General features: G+C 42.5%; 1 protein-coding gene across 1 annotated transcript in view; it reads right to left on the reverse strand.

Annotated features, from left to right (window-relative positions):
- Positions 1-597: 597 nt before the first annotated feature.
- Positions 598-16,517, reverse strand: part of LOC139551088 (TSC22 domain family protein 2-like) — a 37,186-nt gene continuing 21,266 nt past the window's right edge. Inside the window, exons 2-3 of the mRNA XM_071362478.1 lie at positions 2,809-2,860; positions 598-2,495 (exon numbers count right to left, since the gene is read on the reverse strand). Of these exons, the coding sequence (XP_071218579.1) occupies positions 2,070-2,495; positions 2,809-2,860 (478 nt within the window). The 3' untranslated portion in view covers positions 598-2,069. The remainder of the gene's footprint in view (positions 2,496-2,808; positions 2,861-16,517) is intronic.

The following is a 16,517-nucleotide window of genomic DNA, read 5'->3' on the forward strand; positions in this document are numbered from 1 at the left end:
AAAAGAAACACCTATTTAGGCGAGGTGCTGGCTAGCGGAGTAGAAGACAGCTTGGCTGATGAAGACAGCTTGGCTGATGAAGACAGCTTGGCTGATGAAGACAGCTTGGCTGTCGAAACGTTGGTAATTACATTTTTGCATCTGAGCTCCTAGAGTGTGCGGCTCTCCTTTATTTTTAAATCAAGATGCAAGCCACCTACGATTCCCAGCATGGCAGATTCTTGTCATTGTTGCTAGCCATCTGACCGTTCAGAATCATAACACACCTTCCAGCCACATAGATGATTTGATTGGTATAAGCAATATGGTGAAACTCTCACCTAGCCTATCAGAGGGCAAGATGGCGCTATTACCAGTTAGATTCCTCCCAGGTGCAGGCAGGGTTTAGGGGAGGATTTGGGATTGGTCCCATTACTCCTCTCTGGTTAATAAGTGTGTGACATTTGCTAGAAGCAAACTAATTAGAATGGTACATTCTTTAGGTATTTATGGAAAGACTTTAAAAACACACAGTGTGACAATTTAAAATACTTCAAGTCTCCTGTGGTTCCTAATGGGTAGTCATTTCACAAAAAAGGTACTCAGGTTTTCACAAAATTTGAATCGGAAGATTGCATTTATTTAAATAGATACAAATTTGCAATGTAACAAAACTATTGGCATATGAAATTCAAACACCATTTAAATGAACAAAACATGGCTCACTTCATTTTTTTGCAGCTAGTGTCTAACACTAGTTTGTGTTGCTCAACCAAAACCCTAGCTCTGTCTCCATGTCTTTTTCCCCCATTTACATTGTTCACAGATCTTACAATAAGAGTGCTGAATAAAAATGAGGTAAGAAAGTGGTTTGAAGATTACAGATCATGCAGAACATGCTAAACAGCAACAAAAATATTTTGTTGTGAAGGAGGAAAAAGTAACAAAATACATAGAAGTGTGCAAAATAATAGAATTACACAGCTTTGCATCTTTGGTTACAAAGTAGGTTTTGAACGATTTCACAGCATTTTTTGCCCCCATCCCGGAAACAAAAGCACAAGACGACATTAGGGTAGGGGCGGGGAAGTATGGCAATAAACTGTCAATTTGAGACAAAGAAACTAGCAATTGGATTGGAAGTTGTCGTCAAAATAGCCTACCGCAGATTCATGTTCAGATTTCCTGTCACAAGAGTTGGTGTTCACCTGTACAAACTTTGCTATGCGCATAATACTTTACACTCTATACAAAATGTACATTCAAACTAGATCTTGACTGATGCGGATAAACAATTTCATCGTAAAACAGCCCATTTAGTGTTAGACGTGTCAGAGTTTCTTTATTATTGCCTACATATTCAACTGGTTAATGCAATAAACTGCCCATTGGATGTAGGGCCAGTTATTTTTAACACTAATGACAAAAAAAAGTAACAAAAAAAAAAAAAAAGGCTCAATGTTTATTTTTATATATATATATATTTTTTTTACAGTTTTTTTCTTTTTGTGAGACATTGTTCCTTTATGAAAATAGCAGCCCAGTAATAAATAAACATTAACAGTAGAACTTTAGACTGATGCATGGATTGGACTTATGTCGAAGAAGAAAATGGTGGCGCGGCTCCGAAAATAGATCTCTCCCACTTACTTACAACATGAAACTGCAAGGCTAAAAATAAACCCCTTCCCGACTCGATTCTCTTAAAAAAAAAAAAAAAACTCTGGGACACGATGATTTGTCCTCGTGAGTTTCCCCTCTCCTCTGTGTGTTGCCCCTGGGTGGGGGGGGGGGGGGGTCGGTCAAAACTCCAGCATGGCGCCCCACAAGAAGTGCCCCCCTTTCTCTCGCTCATACTCTCTCTCGCTCGATGATTGCATTAACACTGGGAAGGCCGAACAGCCGGCATACAGCACACACACAGACACACTGAAGCACTGCTCTTGGTTGTGATGGTCAAGCTGGTGGCGAACAAGACAATATTGTTTTTTTGCTTCGTATGCCAATTTAGAATTGGAGGATGTTTTCTACTTTTTTTCCCCCTCCCCCCCTCTCCTGTCACGGAGAGAGATAGGGAGGGAAGATGCACTTCAAGCGGAGTTGACGTTGGGCTGTGGTTGCTGCGAAGGCGGGGGCTGGCTGGTGTCAAGCTGGAGCTGGGGTTGAGACAAAGGCTGAAGTTGCTGGGACTGGAGCTGAAGCAGCACTTGAGGCTGGGTTTGAAGTTGCTGGGACTGGGCCTGGAGCGAAGGCTGTGTTTGAAGCTGGGCTTGTGGTGGAGCATGTAGTTGCGGCTGGCCTTGGCCCACCCCTTGCTGTGGAGGCGTGCTGCAGGAGGAGTTTGTGTCGGCCGGTCGGACAGAGAGCTGAGACAGCTGGTCGCTGTTGGCCAGGGATTTCAGCACGGCGTTCTCCCGCTCCAGCATAGAGTTCCTCTCAAACAGCTCCTTGATCTGCTCCTTCAGCACCTCCACCTCCTCGCGCACCGCGTACATCAGATGGCTTTTCACCAGGTCCTGAGATAGAAAGAAAACAAGGGACATGCTAATAGCATTTAGCTCGCCAACATTCATTACGAGAGGACAGAAGAGAAAACTCATCCTCGTCATCAACACAGCGACCAGCAAACTAGATGGCAACTTATTTGAATTAGTTTAGATTTTTTAGTTAAGTACCAAGAAGAGACCTAAACCAGTGGCACCTGAGCAAATTAGTTGAGATTCACTCCTTTCCAATACAGTAGTTCCATTTCATCAACAGTGTTTAAAACCAAAATGAGAGCAAAATATGATACTATAAAAATGATTATGATTCAATAAAAACCCTTACCATGGCTTGTTCTATTTTATTATCAATGGCAACAACACTGGCTCCAGAGGCACTGTAAAAGGAAGAGGAGAATATTAGAATGAAGACAAAATCACAGGTAAATTATTCAACCAATCATTATTTTTTAGTTTTTTTATTTCACCTTTATTTAACCAGGTAAGCTAGTTGAGAACAAGTTCTCATTTACAACTGCGACCTGGCCAAGATAAAGCAAAGCAGTGCGACAAACAACAACACAGAGTTACACATGGAATAAACAAGAGTACAGTTAATAACACAATAGAAAACGAAAGTCTATATACAGTGTGTGAAAATGGCGTGAGGTGGTAAGGCAATAAATAGGCCATAGTAGCGAAGTAATTACAATTTAGCAAATTAACACTGGAGTGATAGATGAGCAGATGGTGATGTGCAAGTAGAAATACTGGTGTGCAAAAGAGCAGAAAAGTAAATAAAAACAATATGGGGATGAGGTAGGTAGATTGGGTGGGCTATTTACAGCTGCAGCGATCGGTTAGCTGCTCAAATAGCTGATGTTTAAAGTTAGTGAGGGAAATATAAGTCTCCAGCTTCAGCGATTTTTGCAATTTGTTCCAGTCATTGGCAGCAGAGAACTGGAAGGAAAGGCGGCCAAAGAGGTGTTGGCTTTGGGGATGACCAGTGACATATACCTGCTGGAGCGCGTGCTACGGGTGGGTGTTATCGACACCAGTGAGCTGAGATAAGGCGGAACTTTACCTAGCATAGATGACCTGGAGCAAGTGGGTCTGGCGACAAATATGTAGTGAGGGCCAGCCGACTAGATCATACAGGTCGCAGTGGTGGGTGGTATAAGGGGCTTTGGTGACAAAACGGATGATAGCAAACTGGATGCAGTCTGAGGAGAGTATTGGAAGCTATTTTGTAAAAGACGTAGCTGAAGTCGAGGATCGGTAGGATAGTCAGTTTTACAAGGGTATGTTTGGCGGCGTGAGTGAAGGTTTTGTTGCGAAATAGGAAGCCGATTCTAGATTTAAATTTTGGATTGGAGATGTTTAATATGAGTCTGGAAGGAGAGTTTACAGTCTAGCCAGACACCTAGGTATTTGTAGTTGTCCACATATTCTAAGTCAGAACCGTCCAGAGTAGTGATGCTAGTCAGGCGGGCGGGTGCGGGTAGGGAACGGTTGAAAAGCATGCATTTGGTTTTACTAGCGTTTAAGAGCTGTTGGAGGCCACGGAAGGAGTGTTGTATGGCATTGAAGCTCGTCTGGAGGTTAGTTAACACAGTGTCCAAAGAAGGGCCAGATGTATACAGAATGGTGTCGCCTGCGTAGAGGTGGATCAGGGAATCACCCGCAGCAAGAGCGACATCGTTGATATATACAGAGAAAAGAGTCGGTCCGAGAATTGAACCCTGTGGTACCCCCATAGAGACTGCCAGAGGTCCGGACAACAGGCCTTCCGATTTGACACACTGAACTCTGAGAAGTAGTTGGTGAACCAGGCGAGGCAGTCATTTGAGAAACCAAGGCTGTTGAGTGTGCCGATAAGAATGCGGTGATTGACATAGTCGAAAGCCTTGGCCAGGTCGATAAAGACGGCTGCACAATATGACGAAAATAGAGGTCTTTGGCCACGCACACCAATGTGTTCTCCAAATAATCTCGTTAGCCTCACAAGGGGAGGGTGCTAGAGTAGCCTGTTGAAAACCGGGGATCCAATAATTGACCGGTGTCTTTTTTAAAGATTATTTGTATTACTTGTTAAACATTTTTCTGAACAATTGTATTAGTATAAATTATTTGTAAAACGTATTTTTAACAGTATTTCTATTTTTTGCTAATCTTTATAAAGGGATCCAATAATTCCAGACCCCACTGTATATACTGTGCTTTTCACAGGTTGAATGTGCAACGGAAACTGACAAAACTACAGCGAACACATCGTGTGACCCTGTCCATCAAAGTTATGAGGATCAGAATGGAAATAAGTCTCAACTTTTTATATCCTCAACAATTGCATTGTTTGACGCAACCATGTATTTTAAAATCTGTCAAATGCATTCATTCATTCGACAGGTGTAATAATTCTGCACTGTGACCTTTTATCGTCTATTACCCGGTAACTCACATCTGTAATCATGAAGTGCTTTAAAAGCTGCTCATGGCACACATCAACACCATCATCCAAGACCCATTCCAATTAACATACCACCCTAACAGATCCACAGATGACGCAATCTCAACTGCACTTCGCACTAGGGCTGGGCGATATGGCCAAAATATCATACTATTTTTCTAAATTCTTGACAGTATGATGGCTTTTAAGTGAAAATAATAAAAAATTAATAATAATAATAAATATATGTTCTAAATATGCTCCAGGGTGGCAACAATTAAGTGATTTCTCCATTCTGATTGTTTTATACCAGGGCTGTCCAACCCTGTTCCTGGAGAGCTACCATCCTGTAGGTTCTCTCTCCAACCTTAATCTAGCGCACCTGATTCTAATAATTAACTGGTTGATAAGCTGAATCAGGTTAGTTACAACTGGGGATGAAAGGAAAACCTATAGGAGAGTAGCTCTCCAGGAACAGGGTTGGACAGCCCTGTTTTATACAGTTCAATTCAACCCCAAAATAATTTCTAGCATTACATCAATTTCTGAATTTCCCACACTTATAATTTCCACACTGTGCCAAGCAGGGCTGCATGATATAGGCATAGTTTATTGGTGTCCTGTTGGAATCGTGGAAATATGATTATTGTAATTCAATAGTTGGAATATAGTGGGCAGCACTTTGAATACATTGTTGTTTGACATGATAAATTAATAAGCCAGGGAGGAATTAATTGTGACAGGGTAGTGTTGGTCAGCATTTCCCAGGGGATACTTCTTCATGTAGCTAGCGAGGTAGCTAACACATTTATGCTTCGACAATTCCTCTCGGATTTAGAAGATACCGTTGTACAAACATACTGATCCAGACCTACACCAGCACTGATATCAGGCTGTATTAGCTAGCTAGGTTTGCTCTGACTGATTACATTTAGCTAGCTAGCCCTTTAACTAGCAATTAGCATTAGCAGCTAACAATTTATTTTCACTTGTTAAGAAAAGACAAACTAGCTGTTTGCAGATAGTAAGCTACACAAACTAATAGAGTAATTATAGAACACTTTGAAAGCAGCATCGTTGTCACCAACATCTTCTTGCGTCTGACCATCCAGACTGAGCAAACCGCAAGTGAAGTACTCATGACTCCGTGATCGAGCAACACCAATAACTGCTCTCCTTGAGTGACAGGGGGCAGGGCTTGTTGTGGGAAGTGGCATGCAGGTCATGATGTATATCTAAAATCAGGGATGGGAAACTGATGGGGGTGGGGGCCACCAAAAAACGAAACTCACGATGGGCCGCAGTGGCTCGTGGATCTGCGTATACATCCATATACACACCCCCTTGCGAGCTAAATATTTTAGCGGCCCACCTGACAACGAAGATAAAAAAAAAAAAACATACTTTAAAGTTCATTTCCTGTAATTCTGCACATTTTGCCATGGAGCATAGAGAAAATGTTGCCGTTTTAAAGCAAGTTTGCTGCAATTCTACACATTTTGACATGAGGCGGAGAGAAGATTCTGCAAGTTTATAACAAATTTCCAGCAATTCTACACAATTTGCCATAGGGTGGAGGCAGTTTTTAATATGATAACTGATTATCAAATGGGCCCCACCCCGGTCGGTAATTCGACTTGCTTACTACATTGTTTAGATTTGAGGACTTGTGAGGTGTCTGTACCACCCGATATGGGTGTGGTTACCTTTATCAGCAAAGACTGACTGCATGGGTTGACATCTGGTGCCATTCTAATGGTCATTCCAATCAGTGTGTCAACTAACTGCACTATGTCATGATTAACACTTTCAGAAGGATGTGCAGGACAGCTGCTTCTTTTTGACGTCTCAGGCTCTAATGCGCACACACGCGCTCAGAGGTTCCCTCAAAAATAAGTGTTGATGAACACGGCGCAGCACCAGACATTGTGTTCTTTCACCATCCAAATGTACTTGTCCAAGAGGAGCGGAAGCACAGGCAGATTCCCATCAACAGGCTCCTCCAGGGAGGAATGTTCTGCCAGCCCTTCAGCCAGTACGCCGACTTTTTGTACCACAAACCTCCACTTTGGTCTCGCTGACAAGAGGATGATGGATAACGAAGGCTGAGTAAGACAAAACGTCTCACATGCAAGGAGGCAGTAGGCACACCCCAAAACGTATAAAAACACAATGTACACACAAGCAAGAGGCAAGCTCAGCGCACACTCACTACACCAGACCTGGATTCAAATACTACTTAAAATATTTTAACAAATACTATATCTGTGGTTGATTGAGCTTGCCTGTTGCAATTGAAGTCTTGAAAGTATAACCCCCCCTCCCCCACCACATGGCCCTTCAGGCAGGCTAAAGCAAACGCTCAAAATACTCGAAAGATTTCAAATAGTAATAGATCCTAACAGCCAAAGAGTTATGGATGCCAGAAAAACCTTAGAGGCAAAAAAACTAACTTCACCCTACACTTCCCAAATGTGTTTCAATCAGGTCAGTTCCTAGCGTGCACACAGTCCCTCCTATAGGTTTCCTGCCTGCTGTGGGTTTCCAATGGGTCTGACCCAACGGCGCTCTCCCTTTATAAAAGCACAGATCTTGTGGTGGGCCCCAAGCCCAAATACCTCCAGACTGGTCCTGTGCCAGTATGAGACCAAAACAATAAATCAGTTCAAATGATTAAATCAAATGCATGAATGCAATCATGGACCAGCCTAATCATTTGAAGTAGACCTAGTCATTTTCCTAAACCAAACACTTGTCATTGGTCCTATTTCACTTTAATGACAAGGAAATCTTAGACAACTAGGCTAGTAGTGCATTAATAATATTAAAAAACAACCTGTAATAAACATTGGGCTCTCTAGCGAGCTACTGTACACTAAACTGCCTAACTGGGCGTAAACCTTTAATACCAGCGTTCCTGGATTAGCTGGTGCTGGAACAGAACAGGTGGTATTCAGCACAGGTAAGAGCTGCCACAAACCAGCTGATCATAGATCAGTCTGGGCAGTGCCCACTGCCCACTCAAATTAAGCTACTTTAAGAATTGTGGGGGGTGAAATCCTACCAATTGCATAACCCTTGCACTCAACAGACCAAGAAAAATAACAGAACTAGCTACCAAAGCCAGAATGGCAGCATGAGTGTCTAAAAGTCCTACGCAAATTGTCAAACAAACTAAATTACTCCTGAGAGTTGTGATTTTTTGGGTTGAAGGCAAAACAATGTGTGGCCAGGTGGTGTAACAAGCTCCAGTTCTCCCAAGCCCCTTTGAACATGTGATCTTCTCTTAGCCACTAGTTTCTAGTTAAAGCCACTGACTTCTCGTTAAAGCCACGTAGGCCTAACTCTTTGCTAAAGCTTCGGACTTCAAAACACGTACAGTACGTAGTATAAAAGGTACGTCTCCGGCTCTACCTGGGTGAAGGTAAACAGTGTAAAACCGCCTCTGTTCGTCAGAGCCCACGGGCCTTAGGGTTGGGCTGAGATCAAACAAAAAGCTGCTCTCGTCCATTTTTGTACAAGGTAAACTCTATAAAAAGTTTACCTTGTACAATTCACTGGACCGAGCTTAAATGGAGCTTGAATTAGGGTTTGTTGTTACAAACAGAATGACCGAGACGATTCCCGAACCTCAAGGGTTCAAGAGAAGAATGCGAATCAAAAGATGCATTAGCCACCAAAGAGTGGACAGTCACAAAGTGCTCCTACATTGACAGGGACCGAGGCGGGAGCAACTGAGTAGGAATACCTTGCCCCTGGCCACTGTTGCCTCATGCTATCCCTGGGATCAGTAACTTCAGTGAGAGGGAAGCCCAGTTGGGGCCTCTGGCTCAGCTTGGCATATGATAAAAACAGCTCAAAAGCGAGGCCAGTCCACATGTTCAGTATCTGCAGGTGGGCTTAACTACCGTGACACCTTTGAATGTACCTACCTGCTTCTACCATGAAAGACATTTCACAAACACGCGTGACTACAAGCAGATTAATTTCGGAACTAGAAGGAAATTGACGGAATGCGAAAGGATACACAAACACACGAGCATTTCTTCATGCAAGAGAACTGGCTATTTGGCAATCTCTCGTTTTTACAGTGCAAAACATCAGGGGGAAACAGTGTGGCATGATGCTGAGAGACATCTGAACAATCTCTATGGTATCATGTTGAGAGAACCCAATTGGTTACCAAATGAGGTCGAATAAGGAAATGACATGAAATACAAGCCTGGCCTGTTTGCATTTCTGCCATGGAAACAAGCCCTCGTGGAAGTGTGTACCCACGGAACGCCCTACATACAGCACCTCTAAAACAGGAAGTTGAGCGCAACGCCCCTGCCATCCCGCGGTGGTGCTGGTGATGGAAACCAACTAGAGACATGCAGTACATTCCAGGTGCTTGCAGTAACAGTAAAGTCTCCAAACAACACAGCACAACTGAAAATCGGCATGTACTATTCCAGGCAGAAGTACATGATGTTACTACAGCGTCCCAGTTAGAAAGCACTCAGTCAGTGCTCTCTAAGTCAGTCAGTCAGTCAATCAATCAATGCTTTAGTGTGAGTGGGTTTCAGGCACACAGCGAAATGGCTGGAGGTGGTTGTGTGTATGAAATGACTGCCTGTGTGTACAGTTCTCCTCCGTGGCGTGTCAGCTGAGCGTTGCTTTAACAACGCGCTTTCATTTCCCGTCTGGTGCTCTCCTGTCAGATATAGTTCTATATGGTTCCCTTTTCATTTGTATAGAGGCTTCTCAAGAATGTCCTGCCTCCTGAAGGCACACTCCCTCTAGCACTCAGAAAGGGGTAGGTGAGAGGTCATGATAGACTGACAAATCATCTGCTTTGTAAGTGGGAGTGTTCGGGAAAGGTATTGGATTTGGCATGTTCTATTTAAATCATCCGATTATTCCTATTGATGACTTCATATTATGACTAAAAGTGGCTTGCCCTTTATAGCCACCCCTCTGTTCAGTGTCATACACTGACCAGCGTGAGTCAGTTGAGGGGAGGTTCAGGGAACAACTGTTTGTTTATGGGCTTTAGTGGGCCTTCGTGTTACTGAGAAGGCAGCTATTAATGTAGGCCTGTTGGCTGAGTGTGAGAGGTTTGGCTGGCCAACACATCTCCGCTGCCATGCTCTGTTTCCAGCCATGCACATCCACAAAGGAAAGCTCACTACTGCTGCTGAGCTGCAAACGCACTGCACCATAAACACACACACAGGCAGGCCTGTCCCATCCAGTCCAGTACCTATCACTGTGGGCCCACAGCCTGCTGCCAGACTGGAAGGCCTGGTAGAACGCAATGGAGGGGTTCCTGTGCCAACAAAAGTCAGAGAAAACAGGGAGAGAAAAAAGAGAGTGAGGGAATGAATCAGAGAAGACAGACAAGAGAAAGCAAGGCTCGTATTGCAAAATGTCTTGGAGGTAGAATACCCTGTGTGCAAAGCTAACTAGTTAGGAGGATAGAGGCTAATGTATGCCTAAAAGCCTTTCACTAAATTGAGTTCAAGGTAGCAAACAGAACAGTACGCAATTCACAAATATTATTATTTTTTAATTATCTTTTTAAATCACTTTGGGGGAGTTTCAAAGTGCCTGTAGAGTGAAACACACTGTACTTATTTAACTCCTAGTTTAAATCTTTTGAAAGCAGTGCAGGCAACGGAGGCTAAAACTGTACAAAAATGTAAGTGTTGAGGTCTACAGAGTAAGAACATTATATTTTGACAACCGCTGTTGATAGGGGGGGGCGAGTTCAGATGGTTAACATTACCGCCTTTGTCCTGACTATGGGGCCTTTGAGGCCACAAGTACACTGTTTAATGATGAGACATATGAGGAGAAGGGAAATGGCCCACCCCCAAGCTACTGTTGATTGCAAAAATTGAGGTCAAATGAAAGTAAGAGACTGTGATAAGACTATGATAAGACTATGATAAGAACGGTGGTTCGGCCAAATGCAGGCTGTGAGCAACTTGCATGGATTTATTTTTTCATATTTAGAATCATTTGTTTTATTATCATCATTATTATTATTGTATATCATTATTACTGTAGGCCTATTTATTCATCTAAACCAATTCTTTAAATATTCAAAACGTGTTTGTTTTATTCTGTTAAAACATTTGTTGGCTAAATTAAGTTTGATAAGTGTTTTTAATTGTGTGCTCCATATTTAGCTTAAGATAGGCCTGTATTTATATTTTAGATTCTTCAAAGTAGCCACCCTTTTCCTTGAGGACAGCTTTGCACTCTTGGCATGCTCTCAACCAGCTTAACCTGGAATGCTTTTGCAACAGTTTTGAAGGAGTTCTCACATATGCTGAGCACTCTTTGGCTGCTTTTCCTTCACTCTGTGGTCCAACTCATCCCAAACCACCTCAATTGGGTTGAGGTTGGGTGATTGTGGAGGCCAGGTCATCTGATGCAGCACTCCATCACACTCCTTATTGGTCAACTAGCCCTTACACAGCCTGGAGGTGTTTTGAGTCATTGTCCTGTAGAAAAACACATTTGAGTCCCACTAAGCGCAAACCAGATGGGATGGCGTATCTCTGCAGATAGCTGTGGTAGCCATGCTGGTTAAGTATGCCTTGAATTCTAAATAAAATCACTGATAGGGTCACCAGCAAAGCACCCCCACATCGTCACACCACCTCCATGCTTCACGGTGGGAACATGCAGAGATCATCCGTTTCCCTACTCTGCGTCTCACAAAGACACAGCGGTTGGAACTAAAAATCTCAAATTTGGACTCACCTGACCAAAGGACTGATTTCCACCGGTCTAATGTCCATTGCTCGTGTTTCTTGGCCCAAGCAAGTCTCTTCTTCTTATTGGTGTCCTTTAGTAGTGGTTTCATCGCAGCAATTCGAATGAAGGCCTGATTCACGCAGTCTCCTCTGAACAGTTGATGTTGAGATGTGTCTTTTACTTGAACTCAAGCATTTATTTGGGCTGCAATTTCTGAGGCTGGTAATTCTAATGAACTTATCCTCTGCAGCAGAAGTAACTCTGTCTTCATTTCCTGTGGTGGTCCTCATGAGAGCCAGTTTCATCACAGCTCTTGATGGTTTTTGCAATTGCACTTGAAGAAACTTTCAAAGTTCTTGACATTTTCCAGATTGACGACCTTGTCTTAAAGTAATGAACTGTCGTATTTCTTTGCTTATTTGAGCTGTTCTTGCCATAATATGGACTTGGTCTTTTACCAAATAGGGCTATCTTCTGTATACCACCCCAACTGATTGGCTCAAATGCATTAAGGAAAGAAATTCCACCAATTAATTTAAGGCACACCTGCTAATTGAAATGTATTCCAGGTGACTACCTCATGAAGCTGGTTGAGAAAATGCCAAGAGTGTGCAAAGCTGTCATCAAGACAAAGGGTGGCTACTTTGCAGAATCTCAAATATATTTAGATTTGTTTAACACTGTCTTGGTTACTACATGATTCCATAGGTGTTATTTCATAGTTCTGATGTTTTCAGTATTATTCTACAATGTAGAAAATAGCAAAAATGTAATAAAAACTTGAATGAGTAGGTGTCCAAACATTTGACTGGTACTGTATAGATCCCCAAAATCACAATATCAAACAATTACTCATATCATAATTGGATCAGGAGGTAGTATAATATTCAAATACATTTTTCATGCACATACATTTAAAAAAAAGCCTACATGTCAAAGTACAGGTGATATGTATATTGTCTACAGCCGTATGTACAAACCAATGCTGACATGAGGCGCAAGTAAAAATGTAGCCAAACTTTAATTTGACTTTTAATTACATAAATATATGCTAAACGCCAGTCACGTGACAAATGAAGCGGCCTAGACTTTAAACTCTTTACTTTATTGTAAAGATCATTGTATTATTACTTAAGGAAATAGTTGACTATAGCTAGCTTGCCCAAAACGCTAGCTCCAACTTTCCTGACCTTAGAATGTTGCAACAGACTTCGTGTCTATATAAGGTCCCACAGTTGACAGTGCATGTCAGAGCAAAAACCAAGCCATTAGATCAAATTATTGTCTGTAGAGCTCCGAGACAGGATTGTGTCGAGGCACAGACCTGGGGAAGGGTACCAAAAAATGTCTGCAGCGTTGAAGGTCCCCAAGAACATTGGCCTCCATCATTCTTAAATAGAAGTTTGGAACCACCAAGATTCTTTACAGAGCTATCGAGGGAGAAGGGCCTTGGTCAGGATAGTCACTCAGAGCGCACCAGAGTTCCTCTGTGGAGATGGGAGAATCTTCCAGAAGGACAACCATCTCTCTCTGCAGCACTCCAACAATCAGCCTTTATGGTAGAGTGGCCAAACGTAAGTCACTCCTTCCCTACGATGAAGCATGGTGGTGGCAGCATCATGCTGTTGGGATGTTTTTCAGCGGCAGGGACTGGGAGACTAGTCACGATCAAGGCAAAGATGAACGGAGCAAAGTACAGAGAGATCCTTCATGAAAACCTGCTTCAGAGCCTTCGGGACTTCAGATTGTGTCGAAGATTCACCTTCCAACAGGACAACGATCCTAAGCACACAGCCAAGACAAAGCAGGAGTGGCTTCGGGACAAGTCTCTGAATGTCCTTGAGTGGCCCAGCCAGAGCCTGGACTTGAACTGATCGAACATCTCTGGAGAGACCTGAAAATAGCTGTGCAGCGAAGCTCCCATCCAACTTGACAGAGCTTGAGGACAGGCAGAAAAGAAATGGGACAAACTCCCCAAATACAGGTGTGCCAAGCTTGCAGCGTCATACTCGAGGCTGTAATCGCTGCCAAAGGTGCTTCTAAAACTGAGTAAAGGGTCAGAATACTTGGAATTCTGGAAATTCTTAACATGGAAATATTAAGTCAATTTAAATTTTTTATAAATAGGCATATATTTCTAATACTTGAATACTTTCCGAATGCACTGTAGGTTCTGGGCTAACAAAGAACAAGGCGTGCACCGTGTTAAAGCTCCCAATTCACCACTTTATTGACAACGTGTCTGTCAAATAAGATCATGGTTGGAGAGATGAATCTTCAACAAGGGGCAAGCAAGGTAAGTTAAGCTAGCTAGCTAGCTACTTAAACACAATGCATTAGCTAAACTTTATAAACGATCAGGCCTTCACTACCTGCATCTTCTTTGCATTGTTCAAGGTAGGCTATAGCCAGTGTTGTTGTAGTGACAGTACTATTGAAGACAAGTTTGAAGACAAGCTGCTATAGCTAACGTTAGCCTAAATGTTTCACTGACTTTCACTGACCAGCCATGGTATTTTTCATCCCTGTAACCCACAAAACAAGTTTGGTAGCTAACACGTTCATGTTAATTCATTGAAGGAGAGAGTGGTTTGAAAAGGAAAGAGCCCCTTTGATTGATTTAAAGACATTTGGGTCTTCATGACAATTGACTTTGTTGTGGACCCAAATGATGACCTAGTAGTTTGTGTTTGTTAGAGATCTCTTTGGTTGTTTGTCAGAGAGAGAGTCAATAATCATGACTCTCGAAATTAATCATTAACATCAATGTGAATTATATCCTTCTTGTCTACTGCCATCCGGACATTCAACAACACAAGGTCCAAAGGACAAGTGGGGGAAAAAAGTTAGTCATGCGTTGCTGTCTGTCTACCACCACAAACTGATGCTGGCACTAAGACCGCAATCAAAGAGCTGTATAGGCCATAAGCAAACAAGAAAATGCAAATCCAGAGGCGGCGTTTCTCGTGGTTGGTGATTTCAATGCAGGGAAAAGGAAACCCGTTTACCTAATTTTAACCAACTTCTCACCTGTGCAACTAGAGGCGACAAAACTCTATTTCACTTTTGCTCCACACACAGGAAGGCATACAAGGCCCTCCCTCACCCTCCCTTTTGCATCCTGCTTCCAAACAAAAACTCAAACAGGAAGTACCAGTGACTCTCAATACGGAAGTGGTCCGGTGAAGCGGATGCTAATCTACAGGACTGTTTCGCTAGCACAGATAGGAATATGTTCCAGGATTTATCCGATAACATTGAAGAGTTTACCACATCAGTCATTGGCTTCATCAATAACAAACTTGTAAGCCATCTGTAAAAAAAATTATAATAATAATTTAATGAGCCAAGTTGATTCAGCCACAGACAAATACAGAAACCTTCCCGCTAGCCATGATTGGCTGAGAATGAATGGGCTGGACATGACGAGAGATAAGTTTGGATTGGTCTGCCATGTAGCATGCTTCCGTCTATAACATGAGCTGCTAAGTATGTGTGGATAATCCTGTCTACCACGTCTTTTTTGGAAGAGATATGAAGAACTGACAGTTTTGCTACTGTTCTCAACCTTGCTGCCTTGAAGTTAATAGCGCGATCGACAAAGCTAAGTGGCAAAACGTGATGGTCTACTTCCTGGAGGATGATTGTGCCATGCTGATTGACCAAAATAAATATTTTAAAAAATCTGACAATGAGAAAATTTAGGGAAAAAAATTCCATTGAACCAGACATTGTAGAGTCTTCTGATGACAATGGTGGGGAAGAAACAGTGTCGTTGTCATGGAAGTTGACAAGAGTTTTGAAATGAGTGAAATGAGTCCAAAAAGAGAACACAGAAAGAAGGCTGTTCCGGATTACAGTCTCTACTTTTATCCAATGTAAAAAAAAACACCATTCCAAATTTTGCTACATAGGACCGAATCCAGGTGTTGGGTCACAAATAATACATATGGGCTTCTATAACAATAAGACACCAGAGTATCCTCAACAACAACAAAAAGGACAAGATTCCTGCATTCAAAAATATTATATATTTTTTTATTCTGACGGGATATTTTGCACTGCTTTGGTGAGACTCTTAGCTCGGTCTACATTGTACTCTTGCTTTATGTAAATATAAAATGTATTGAAATAGGCTATAGGAATATAGGCAATTTACTCAATGTCAACCATGCACTGCCCTGCCTGATCGGAGTAATTGTTTGATATTGTGATTGTTTACTTGTCCATACGGACAACTGAAATCTATATTCTGGTTGTCCAACTTTTTTTTTTTTGACACGCCTTTATGTCGAGCCCTGGTATTGCAACTGCTGGGCATCTGACCGCAAGGCGCTACAGAGGATAGCGAGTACGGGCCAGTACATCACTGGGGCCGAGCTCCCTGCCATCCAGGACCTCTATACCAGGCGGTGTCAGTGGACTGCCCCCCCCCCCCCCCATTTTTTTTTTTAGAAGACTCCAGCCACCCAAGCCATAGACTGTTCTCTCTGCTACAGCACAGCAAGCGGTACCAGTCCTGCAAGACTGGAACCAACAGCACCCTGAACAACTTCTTCCCCCAAGCCGTAAGAATGCAAAACATGACTGCTAAATAGCTAATCAAATGGCTACCCGCATTGGACTTATTTTGCACTAACTTTCTTGCACTGGACTCTGCGCACACACACATACAGTACTTACACCCCCACTACATACAGCCACACAAACACACTACAGTTGAAGTCGGAAGTTTGCATACACTTAGGTTGGAGTCATTAAAACTCATTTTTCAACCACTCCACAAATTTCTTGTCAACAAACTATAGTTTTGTCAATGCGGTTAGGACATCTACTTTGTGCATGACAAGTCATTTTTC

The sequence above is a fragment of the Salvelinus alpinus genome, chromosome 23 (assembly GCF_045679555.1).
Source record: "Salvelinus alpinus chromosome 23, SLU_Salpinus.1, whole genome shotgun sequence".
NCBI lineage: Eukaryota > Metazoa > Chordata > Actinopteri > Salmoniformes > Salmonidae > Salvelinus > Salvelinus alpinus.